We start from the raw sequence: 12,159 nt of genomic DNA on the forward strand, positions 1-12,159 counted from the left end.
TTTCCTGGGACTCACTTGGTAGCTCAGGCTGGCCTCGAACTCACAGAGATCTGCCTGGCTCTGCCTCCCGAGTGTGGGATTAAAGGCGTGCGCCACCACCGCCCGGCCTCCTTTTCTTTTTTATTATTAAGAAATTTTCTATTCATTTTGCGTACCAACCCCAGATCCCCCCGTCCTCCCCCTTCCCACCCCTTAACCAGTTTCCTTTTCTAAAATCTTCTGTAAATAGTATCATGTAGCATGTATTCTCTGTCTATTTCCTTTCATTAAACATAATTTTGAGATTCATCCATTTTATAGTTCACATAGTTTATTCATTTCTATTTTGAAGTAGTATTCATGTATTAATATAACACAATTTATATTTCTTGGTGGCCAGTTTAGTTTGTTCCAGTGTTCAGCTATTGTAATAAAGCTGTTATGGATCATTTTTATAAACGTACAATTCAGACATATGTTTCATTTCCCTTTGGAGAAATATTGGGGTAATGCACAAAGATGCAGCATGAGGCTAAAGAGGTTTTTCCATTGTTTATTAACTAGACCTGAATAATTTTGTTTGCTTCCCTTTGGACAACATACATTTTGTTTCATATCAGAAGTCAAGTAAAAAATTTTACTGGAAAACCTGGACTGGTGAATATCACTGCTTCTTCCTCCCCCAGCCTTTTAGAGGATCATTTTGATTTTTCATTATCTTGAACATGGAGTCTTTGCCTTCACTCTCTATATAATAATGTTCAATTTTAAAAAGAATTCTATAGTGGTAACAGTTGATTATAATTAATGACTTTCATTGCAGGGATAATTTCATCAAAGATATTTGTGGATGCTTGAGGTTTTTGCTTTAAAACTAAAGAAAGAGAATGTGGTATTATGTACATTATAGTATAGATTAATTTCCCTTTAATGATAGTTCATGTTAGAATTTCAGAATTATATACTGTCAGCCATAATTAGATGTAGATTCCATATCATGTATTTCTAATCATTTTTTGCTTCATCTGAATAGATGCCTGTGTAAACAAGGCAAAAGTTGAAGAAAGTGAACAAAAAGCAATGGAATTTTCAAAGAAGGTAAGACTGCCAAAATAGTAGTCTTGATTTTTAAATAAATGTTTTAACCATAATATATAATTATTTAACCATAATCATATTTGTTTCTTTATATGACACTTTATAACTTGTCCTTTTGATTTTGTAGTACTTTTTCTAATAAGATAGTTTACTATTTTGTTCTCATCAACATAATTCATTAGGTAAGAAAAACACTAGCCTTATTATATTTAATGATAAATGAAATTAGGTAGCTGAAAAGGTACTTAGTTAAAATCAAACAAACCAAACAAATCCTCCATTGCTTTTCTTCAGCATTCACTTACACTACACAACTCCATAGAGAACTAGGAAAATTTTAGTTTCCTCTTAAAGCTATGCCTTTTGAGCTAGTGATGAAATTTGGTGGTTAGAATGCTTTTCTAACATGAACAAGGCCTTGGCTTTGATCCTCAAAACAAAAAGCTTATTGGTATTAATAACAGTCTAATTTTGGAATCCATTCCTTTTTTTGTCCCCTTATTTCTCTTTCTTTAGACTTCTTAGAATTTTGTAATTGCCATTTGTTAAATGATGATGTTACTTTGTGTAAGCTTGTTGGAACTTAAGAGTCTTCTTTTCTTTCTGTGCTTTTAAGTGGCTTTGATTAAGTACAATCTTTATATTATATTTTCATTTAGACACAATATGGCCCTTTTCTTATTTGATGAAAGCCTACATACTATTTTATTAATGTTTAATAAAATTATCAAATTATCAAGCATTCCTCCTCCTCTTCCTGCTTTACCCTCCTTCTTTCTTCTTTCCTTCCCCCTGTTAATCGTTAGTACAGTACCTCTCTCTCATTGGTTGCAGAGAGTATTGAAGCAAAAGGCACAAAAAAAATCTAGTGTTCAGCCATCGGACAGCAAGACAAAGCACTTACATATTGCTCACTCTTTAAGGTTTTGACTTACCTTTGAGATTAGATCATAACTTCCATCATTCTGGAAATTATGGAGTTAATTCAAGGCATTTGAAGAAACCTTTTTGCTCTTTCATGTACTAGAATAGATTTATTTAAGAGGTTGAGTGACACACAATCAGATTGTGTGAAACTCATTTTTATTGTTAAAAGATCATGGTTTTTACTAATAGGCCTTTATATTTATTGTGCTTTCCTTTTAAATAGCATGTCTTAAATTTCCATTGAATGTCATAGGCTCTCCTTAAATCTGACTACATACTGTAAAATTGGAGCACATTATGATGACCTATCTTTGTAGTTTTCTCTAATTGTATATGGTGTTCTTAAATCATACAAAAGTACAGTGATAATCATCAATGGAAAACCCATAGAAGCTACTTACCTGGCTCATGGGAGCTAGCAGAATCTGAACCTTCATGGGACTGACCCAGGCACTCTGCACATATGTCACAGTTGTGTAGCTTGGTCTATATGTGGGACTCCAGGTAATGAGAACAGGGGCTGTCCCTGGTGTTCTAAATGTCTCTTGGGAACCTAATCTTCATGCTGGATTGTCTTGCCCAGCCTGAATGCAAGGGTAGGTGCTTGGTCTTATGGCAACTTGATATAGCATGCTTTGCTGAAGCCCTTGGGAGGCCTGCTCCTTTCTGAGAGATTATGGAGGAGGAGTGGATTGAGGAGGGATGGAGGAGGGGTGGATTGAGAGGGGATGGAGCTGTAGAAGGGAGTAGGGGGAGGGAGTGGGAGGAGAAGAGGAAGGGGAAGCTGCAGTTGGGATATAAAATAAATGAGTAAATTAATAAAGTATCACCAACAATGGTAGTTGCCAATATTTAGAATGGATATATGGCTTTAACTTAGTCATTACCTATATGCATTCTCTTCTGAGTTATCTTTAAATGCAGTGTAAAGTAATTTTTAATTTTACTTTGTCTTTAAGAGTTTTGATATTGTACATGTTTTGATAATATTCACCCCTACTGCCAGCTTTTGCAAAATGCTAGACAGTGATTATAAGATCCAATCTTAACTTTTCCACTAATTCACTGTTACTCTAAACAAGCTACTTATTGTCCATGGATTGTACTCTCTTCATCATTAAAAGGAGAGCATAAGATTAGGAACTTAGAAAAAGATCTCTTCTTTATTTAAGTGTGTATCATTTATTATTATTTTTTTAGGTATGTATCATTCCTATTATGTGTGTTTACAGGTAGCCTAGTATTAAATTAAAAGCAGAAAAAATGGGTGCTTGTGCAAATGGCATATTTGAAAAGCACTATAAGAGATACTAACTTCGAGAGAAGAGTTATGATTCTAGATTCAGGGAAATCATATTGATTGAATAAGCTCATATTGAAGGAATTCTGTTTTGCTTTGTTTTGATTTTGGAGAAAGAGTCTCATTGTGTCCTCCTTCTTGGCCTAGAACTCACAATGTAGTCCAGGCTGCCCTTGAACTTACATTGATCCTCCTGTTTTTGTGTCCTGAGTGTTGGGATTATAGATGTGTATTACTGTGCTTGCCCAAGAGCCCCATCTTCTCAGTGAAGTACAAAGACAATACCATTGAAAGATCCTTCACCTTGTGTATTTGTTTTAGTTTTGGGATTTAGTTATATTATAATATATTTTTATCAGCCTTTATAAGGCATTTTTCAAGTAGTGAGACAGAGGTGAATAAAAGCATAACTAACATAGTGTTTCGAGGTTGTGTGTGTGTATATGTGTGTGTGTGTGTGTGTGTGTGTGTGTGTGTGTGTGTGTGTGTATTCATGCATTCTTGTGTGTGTGTATGTGTGTGTGTGTGTGTGTGTGTGTGTGTGTGTGTGTGTGTGTGTACATACTGGCATGTTTCTGCCCTTTTGGAGAGGTCAGAAAACAACCTTCAGGATTCATTTCTCTCCTGTTGTCTTATAGGGTTTAAGGATCAAACTCAGGTTGTTATGCCTTTGTGCAAGCACTTCTGCCCTCTGAAAAATATTTACTTCCCTCATTTTCCTCTCTTGTGTTATTTAAAGAGGGTTTTTTAGCCATCTGATAGAAAGTAGAATTTCAGTGTATATCATTGTACTGTCAGATTTTGTTAAGCACTGGTTTTTGTATGCTAAGCAATGATGATTATAGCAGAAATAATCCCCCGGTCCAATTCCAATTTGTGTTAATGTACTTCCGGTCATTGCAAAAATGCATGTGTTTTGAAGATTGAATATTATTAAGAAGTTGTAAATGCATTCCATATTTTATATTTCACTGTCTAATTAAACTTAAAATATGGGGCAAGTCATTAATAACCAATATTAATTCTATCGAATTTTCTGTAACAATAAACTTTCCATTACATGTGTAAAGAGACTTGATAGCCCATCAATTTTTTTCATTTTTTTAAAGAGAATTTTCTCTGTGTGGATGCTTAGTTTTCAAGAGAATAATTAAGAACTTTATCCCTCTGAATGAGCTGTGAACTCATCAAAGCAAAAAACATGCTACATATTTAGTACATAGTGTTGTTTGAATCAATCTCAAATCTGTATTAGTAACTGTACATTTATGATGGTGGTCATTGCAGTTTGATGAAGAATTCACAGCTCGACAGGAAGCTCAAGCAGAGCTTCAGAAAAGAGATGAAAAAATCAAAGAACTGGAAACAGAAATCCAGCATCTTAGAACCCAGGTAATGAAACAAAATGTAGACTTTGGTCACAATGAATTTTGGGGTAGAAAATTACCTTGTTAGAAGGAAAAATGTGATCAGAAACAGACGTTTTGGTAGTTGTTGTCAGTTTCACATTTTAGTTGAAATAAGTAGAAATTTGATTTTTTTCCAGGACAGTAAATCATTTTAATGTTTGGAAATAAATAAGGCTTCATTTGCTCAAACTGCCCTGAATATTTTTAACAGAATACATTATTGAAGCCAAACTGTTTATGACATGAAATTTTCATGATGATTTGAAAAATTGTGTGCATAGTATTTTCTTTCAAAAAGAATATAGAAATGCTCATGAATTTTAATTATCCAAAAGACTTCTTGAGATCTTTAAATCTAGACTATCTTCAATTCAAAACCTATACACTTTATATCTGCCTACAATGCGTTGCATAAAAAAAAACTCTTAATATGTCTATACTTTAAAGTTAAGTATACTCTCAACACATTCTATGGCTTAAATGAATAATATGAAATTGAAAGAATGCCTTTAAATAGATAATGTCCAATAGGTGGTCGATTTACTGTGTCTATCCCCAATAATATACTGAGAAATTACTTCCAAAGTCACTGGTAAGCTGCAAAGTCCTTATGGTGGTAGCCTTTTTCTACCCATATCCCATATCATTTATGTCCACTATTTATGTCTTTGCTTCTTCTTTCAATATTATCCCATTTCCCGGTCTTCATGTCTCTTATTTTCCCATTCCCCAGTTGTGAGACATCTCTGTGTTCTCTCTGCCTTTGGCATTTTTCTCTGCTTTGGTTTTCCTTGCACAAATATCGCACTCAATTCCATATGTTCATATATCACCTTTGAGTAGATGTCAAGACATTTGAGTCTATCTTACATTCCCAGCTGTCCCCATAGGCATGCCATTTGTATTGAAATCAAACTCAGTATTTTTCATCTGTTCCCTTTCCTTAAACCAGCTTAGCCTTCATTTTGACTTATTTTACAATTTACCACTTTTTAAATATTGAAGTTTGATTTGTTTCTTGACCTGTTTCTGACAAATGAAGTTAGTTCTTCTTTTATTTGAATTATTCCAATGACTTTTCCACCTCTTCATTAAAATCCCAGTCCCTTCAGTTATACTCTCATTACATCTTTCCTGAACTATTGAGGTTGTCCCCGAATTTTTCTTCCTGCCTATAGTCTTTTCCTCCTCAAGTTCATCCTTTTATGTCAATTAATCCTCAAAAAACCTTGTTCCAATTATTATAACTGAAGGATTTATTGTGTACAGTGGTTGCCTGCTGTATTTGGGATTAAACAAAACTTCCTTACTAGAAATAGTAAAAGCCTTCTGGCATGGGCTGCCTTATACTTACTTCCTTTGCAGCATACACTCTGACCGTTGTCCTAGCTATAATAACCTCTATTATTGTTAAATTTCCCTTCTTTTTATCGTATCTGTAGTGTACTGGCTCCGTATTTGCTTTTTGTATCTACATTAATTTTAATATTTGCTGTCTTCCAGTGAAAAGATGAGACACAGAATTTTACCTTTCAAATATTTAAAAAAATAAATTATGCAAAATTATTGTGAAATAAATGATAAATTTTCTGAAATTGAATTTTTCTAATAACTTCACTAAACTTAGTCAAGAGTAAAAATTGGGTTTTTATAGGTTTATATAATTCCTCATGACTTCAGGAAAGGATTTTACACTAGGAGTGACTAGCCATTCTAAGTATACAAAGATACTTATATGTATATATATATATATATATATATATGCAAATATACAAGCATGAATTAAAATTTGATCAATAGTAGTGAGCATTATATAGGGCATATTTCCACAACCATACCTAACTATAAATGAAACTTTTAAAGTATTTTTATAAATAAAAATGTTATTTAAATTGTTTATCCAAATTGTATTTAGTTGTTTTTTATTCTGAAAGATACTTCAAAGTTTAACTGGGACAATGAAATATTTCAAGTAGAAATTTTATAGTAACCAAGATAAAAGGACTTCTTCCTGATTAAAAAAATAATCAATATGCCATGAAATTTCATTAATTAAATATATTTTTTTGATTACAGAAAAGTCTGTTAAATGGTACTAGTTTCTTTGAAATATTTTCATGTTCATTTTTGAAAAGGTACTATTGTGTTCCGTAATGTTTTAAAGTTTATTTAATCCTTAAAATACAATACAGAATCCAGTGTTACCCATCTGTAATTAACTGCCAATTGCGAACATGCTTACAGTTACGTTCTGACAGTAGAAAGAAGTTGTTCTCTCCTCATGAACTCTGTATGAATTAATTCCCATGGCAAATGACACCCTTTCATGAAGAGAGCAGAGCAGAAAGACGAGAGCCATGTTCAAATGTAGATCCTCATGTTTTCCACTGTGCCGTCTTCGATAAATCATTGCAAACATCTTTTTTAGTGTTGAGGATCAAACTTAGGGCTTCCTACATGTAAGGCGAGCACTTCAGTAAATGAGCTATATCCTCAGCTTTCATTTCAGTTTTTGCACTCAATTTCCTCATTTATAAACATTGAGGTAAAGATGCCATTTAATGTCCTATCTACATTACAAGTTTATAATAAACACAAATAGAAGCAATAGATGTAAAATGTTGATATGCTTATATTACTATGCAAATGGATCCTACTTAGTATTACTCGCAAGTATTTGAAGGCAGCTAAATTATTGGTACTGTGAAATACTCTCTATAAGACTAATTGACACCCAAGGGATTTGAATCCATGACCTTGTCATACTTTAATCAAACTTCAATAAGCTAGGCTAACAGTTCTAAGCCACATGCCATACTTCTTTGGCTATATTTATAGTGAAATATAATTTCATTATATTAGAGTTTTTCATAAAAATCTTAAAAACTGCAAACTTTCCTGTCATTAATATATTAGCAGAAATAGTCATTGTCTGGAGTATACAGTGTATATCAGAAGTCTTTATTTACAGGTACTGATAAAATGTATAATTTTGAAACTTTAGAAAGATATAAACAGTCTTAAACCCTGAACATCTAACAGATGTGTATACTTTGTGTTATATGTTCTTATAAGCATTTAAACTTATATCTGTTTCAGGGAGCTCCATCTTCAATTCCAGGCCCACCTCCACCACCTCCACTGCCAGGTGCTGGACCATGCCCACCACCACCTCCTCCCCCACCACCACCGCCTCCACTTCCTGGAGTAGTTCCTCCTCCTCCACCACCCTTACTTGGATTGCCTGGTATTCCACCACCACCACCACCTTTGTTTGGAGGACCTCCTCCACCACCACCCCCTGGAGGAATTCTTCCTCCCCTACCTGTACCAATTGAGCTACCATATGGAATGAAGCAGAAAAAAGTATATAAGCCAGAAGTATCCATGAAAAGAATCAACTGGTCCAAGGTAAGACTATAACTTGAGGGACCTTTTTGCTTTCTCCATGACTGACAATGTGTGAGAATTGCATTGCTGTGAGTCAGTATCATTCGATTTGGATTGCTGGCTTTATTGCTTTCCTCTGGGGCTTTAGCATGTTATGTTCATCTTTAAATGTATGACCTAGATAACTGTAAACTTATAAAAACTTTGAAATTATGGTAAAGACAAAGGAAAATCAAATTGAAAAATATATGACATGTATGATGAAATGAAAATAATTTCATACTTTTTTATCCCTGTTAATATTTAGCATTGTCACATTCTTAAAATCATTTCTTGTTAGGATCCTGTTGTCTTTAATAATTGTTTTCATTGTAAACTTTAAAAAAAGTGTAATAAAATTGCAGGGAGAGAGAGCCCAGACAAACAGAAGAAGAGGGTTTAGGGAAGGATTACTGGGAGTAATGTACATAATGAACATGTATTAAAACTTCAAAATAAAATCAAATACCTGGCACATCATATATGAAAAAAAGTAGGATCAAGGATAATGTATGCAAGTAGAAAAGGAATATACTATACTATTTTGAGGGTCTTTTCAGTAGACACTTTCAAATGTATTTTTGTATGACCTATTGCTTTTGTGTAGCTTTTCTGTATAGTGACAGAATTGTAAATGTTCCTCTGAGTGCGTATGAGTGTAATTTTATATAGTTGAAATAGATTAAGTGGATGATGAACAAAAGAAAGTCAGTCTTTGAAAATTAAACAGTAAGTAACAACATGCTAACTTACCATTGTTATTTTGTCTTAGATTGAGCCTAAAGAATTGTCTGAAAACTGTTTCTGGCTAAAAGTAAAAGAAGAAAAGTTTGAGAATCCAGATCTATTTGCGAAATTGGCCTTGACATTTGCTTCCCAGATGAAAGGTACCTTTTATTTTTACACATTATTTATTCCTGTGCCTCATGGATTGGAATTTATGTCTCTGCTAAAACGTTCTAAGGATGTGTGAATGTATTGTTTTCTCACAGTAAGTAGGGTCAAACATGAATATATTCACATACTAGCTATGCTTTACTTTGTAACCAAAGGAAAATTTTATTTGAATTTTGTTTTGCATAAATATTATTATTTAACTTAATGTATAAGCTTTATCTTTATTATTTAATATGTGTGCTATACCGCATAAAATTGCTATTTTGCTTAGTAATAGAAGATTCATTTTTTTATTTACCATGTATCACAAAAATTGCATCATGGAATACTAATGTCTCTGAATCATATGGATGATGCCACATTTTCTGTCTTTTTAAATGTGTATCATTTATCAAACTTATTTCCCATGAAATCTCATAGGTTTTGTTATGAGCATATGTTCTGGGTTAATATACAGATCTGATCCTCAGCAAATATAATTGTAGATTTGACAAAAGCATATTTCTTTGTAATTATATCTTTAATATTTTAAGTATTTCACACATGCCATTCAGGTAATATGTAAGTCTCACAGTTAGTCATTGTGGTAAATGGAGTTTTCATATTTTATTTGAACATACTGATTTTAGTAGTTCAGTTAAATGTTTAAATTATACTTTGTAAATCAGTCTTTAAAACTAGTAAATGGAAATATTCTATCCTTTCTTCAAAATGAGTGCTTTTACCATTCATCTGATTTGTCACTTGGTCAATTTGGACAGATAGAATGGAGGAGGAGGAGGGGGTGGGAGGGAGGGATGGGGGATAGATCTGTGGTGATTAGAAAGTTCTGAAGAATTTTGACATTGAAAAAAGTGTCCGTAGCTTTACTTTTTTGTATTTGTTATAGTTCTCTTCACATTTAAAATTTTTTCATTGAATTGACCTATTACTGCTTATTATAATTACTTTTTATTACTAAATATTCTTGCATTAAACTAAGTACCCATGTAGTTTGTTTTGAGACAACAAGAAAAATGATGACAGGAAGGAGAAATATAGTTTATTCTTCAATTCTAGAGTCAGACCTTCTGGAGAGAAAACAATTATTACTGATTTTTTATATTATCATCTAGACCACTTATGTATTGAGAAACATTTGAAAAAAAACATTTTCCTTTGTTAATCCTTCCTGTTTTTAGTAATATACATTGATGTTATTCTGTATTTGTCAACTGTGTTCTTTTTACATATTGTATATAATTATGTATTATGGGTCTGTGTTAGTACATTTAAACATTCCCCTAGCTTCAGACACATTGTTTTACTGCTACAAAATTTAAGTGGCAAACGTGTTTCTGTATGTGCTTTTGTATGGGATGGGCTATAGTATAAATTCAGGAAGTGTATTCTACATTTAATAATTTGAAATGTATCACAAATCTGCCTTCCAGTATTCATCAATTTAAAGTGTTGTCAAGAATGCATATGAATTCATGTTGAGCATCTCTAATCTAAGTCATCAGTGTTACAGAATCTGAAACTTTGGCCACCAGTAGTTTACAATAATATACAAATAAGATATCCCATACCTAATGCCATGAGATTGGTTGTTGTGAAAACACAGATCGACTAACAAGAGTGTAGAGGGAAGAGAAAAGGGGAGAAGACAGGTATGGGAAGGGAAATGGTCAATGTGTATTATATAACTGTATGAAAATAGTCTTATGAAACTCAGTGATGTACACAGGGAATATTTCACAATTAAATAACAGAGATGCAGTAATAATTATTGGATTGAACTATCTTCAGGCTGTGTGTGTGTGTGTGTGTGTGTGTGTGTGTGTGTGTGTGTGTGTGTGTGTGGAACATAAGCAAAGTTCTTGTTTAGACTCATGTTCTGTCCTAAAAAGATGTCTTATTTCATACATGCAAATATTCTATAATCTGATAACAAAATTGAAAAGCTGAAACACTTCTGATATTAGGTATTTTAGATAATTGGATACTCTGTGTCTTTTTCTCTACAACTTTTGCCCATATTATAGGTGAAAATGTTAAATGTTTAGGAATCCAATTTTTGCTTTTGATCAGGTAGTGAGAAAGAAAATTACTCTGTAGCCTAGGCCAGTCTGTAGCTCAAGATGTCCTTAAATCATGGCAATCCTTTTTCAGCCTCCAGTGTGGTGAAATTTCAGGCATGAGATAACCATAGTTGGTTACTTTTTCTGTTTTACAGGATGTTGAACAGTTTTTTTCTGATCACAGGCAGAATTTAACTATTTTTTCTGTGATTCTTCTTGCTCTGATTTTCTCACTCTTGAACATTTGCTGTTTTGCATGGTGATATGTTTGTGTTGAATCCTATACTAAACAGATTTTAGAAAATTGCAGAGTTAGCCTAGTCCATACAAATAATTAAGTAAACCTGGATTTTGTATTTTACAAATGAAGAAAGTAAGATTAGAGACAGAAGGGTGAATCATAAGGGAGATTGGGATGTATATTCAACATAATATATATATATATATATATATATATATATATATATATATATATATATATATATATATGTCTGTAAGTTTTTTTTTTAAGTGAGCCCATTACAGTAGTAAGTTGTTAATGGTAGTGCAACGTGCAACCTCCTTGAAAAAGGCTGTGGAAACAGAGTCACATCTACTTTCATCAATTGTTTTACATACCACTTCCACTGATGGAATAGATAATGTGAATAGACTAATGTTGAGCTAGGTAGGAAAATGAGATAAGGTTATATATATTTAAGTAGCTGACATACACACTCTTTGGTATCTAACAGACACTTAATAAATGTTCATTTGTTTTTATCTTTTGCTTATCTGATATTGAGTATGTGTGTGTTGTGTTTTAGTTACTGACAATTACTACGCATGTTTGTTTGAAAAGAAAATTTCTTTTTCTTCCTTGTGTACTCACTAGAGCTAACAGTTACAAAAGAAGGAATTCCGAATGCTCCTGCCAAAACCTAATCAAACCAGCCAAAGCAAATTATTCAAATCATATCCTCACTGCTCTGAATTCTGCCTCTCCATTCCATTCAAGTTTAATTCTTCAAATTTCTATGTGGCATTACTCCAATTTTGCTAATTTTTAATATTTAGA

At 32.9% G+C, this 12,159-nt stretch overlaps 1 protein-coding gene across 3 annotated transcripts in view; it reads left to right on the forward strand.

The window, feature by feature from the left end:
- Positions 1–12,159, forward strand: part of Diaph2 (diaphanous related formin 2) — a 765,516-nt gene that overhangs the window by 242,578 nt on the left and 510,779 nt on the right. For all 3 annotated transcript variants that reach the window (XM_052735290.1, XM_052735298.1, XM_052735306.1), the window contains 4 exons: positions 1,013–1,077; positions 4,592–4,696; positions 7,813–8,124; positions 8,915–9,029. In XM_052735290.1, coding sequence (XP_052591250.1) covers positions 1,013–1,077; positions 4,592–4,696; positions 7,813–8,124; positions 8,915–9,029 — 597 coding nt within the window. The remainder of the gene's footprint in view (positions 1–1,012; positions 1,078–4,591; positions 4,697–7,812; positions 8,125–8,914; positions 9,030–12,159) is intronic.

The sequence above is a fragment of the Peromyscus californicus genome, unplaced genomic scaffold (genome assembly GCF_007827085.1).
Source record: "Peromyscus californicus insignis strain IS unplaced genomic scaffold, ASM782708v3 Scaffold_10__1_contigs__length_136768540, whole genome shotgun sequence".
In the NCBI taxonomy this organism is placed as follows: domain Eukaryota; kingdom Metazoa; phylum Chordata; class Mammalia; order Rodentia; family Cricetidae; genus Peromyscus; species Peromyscus californicus.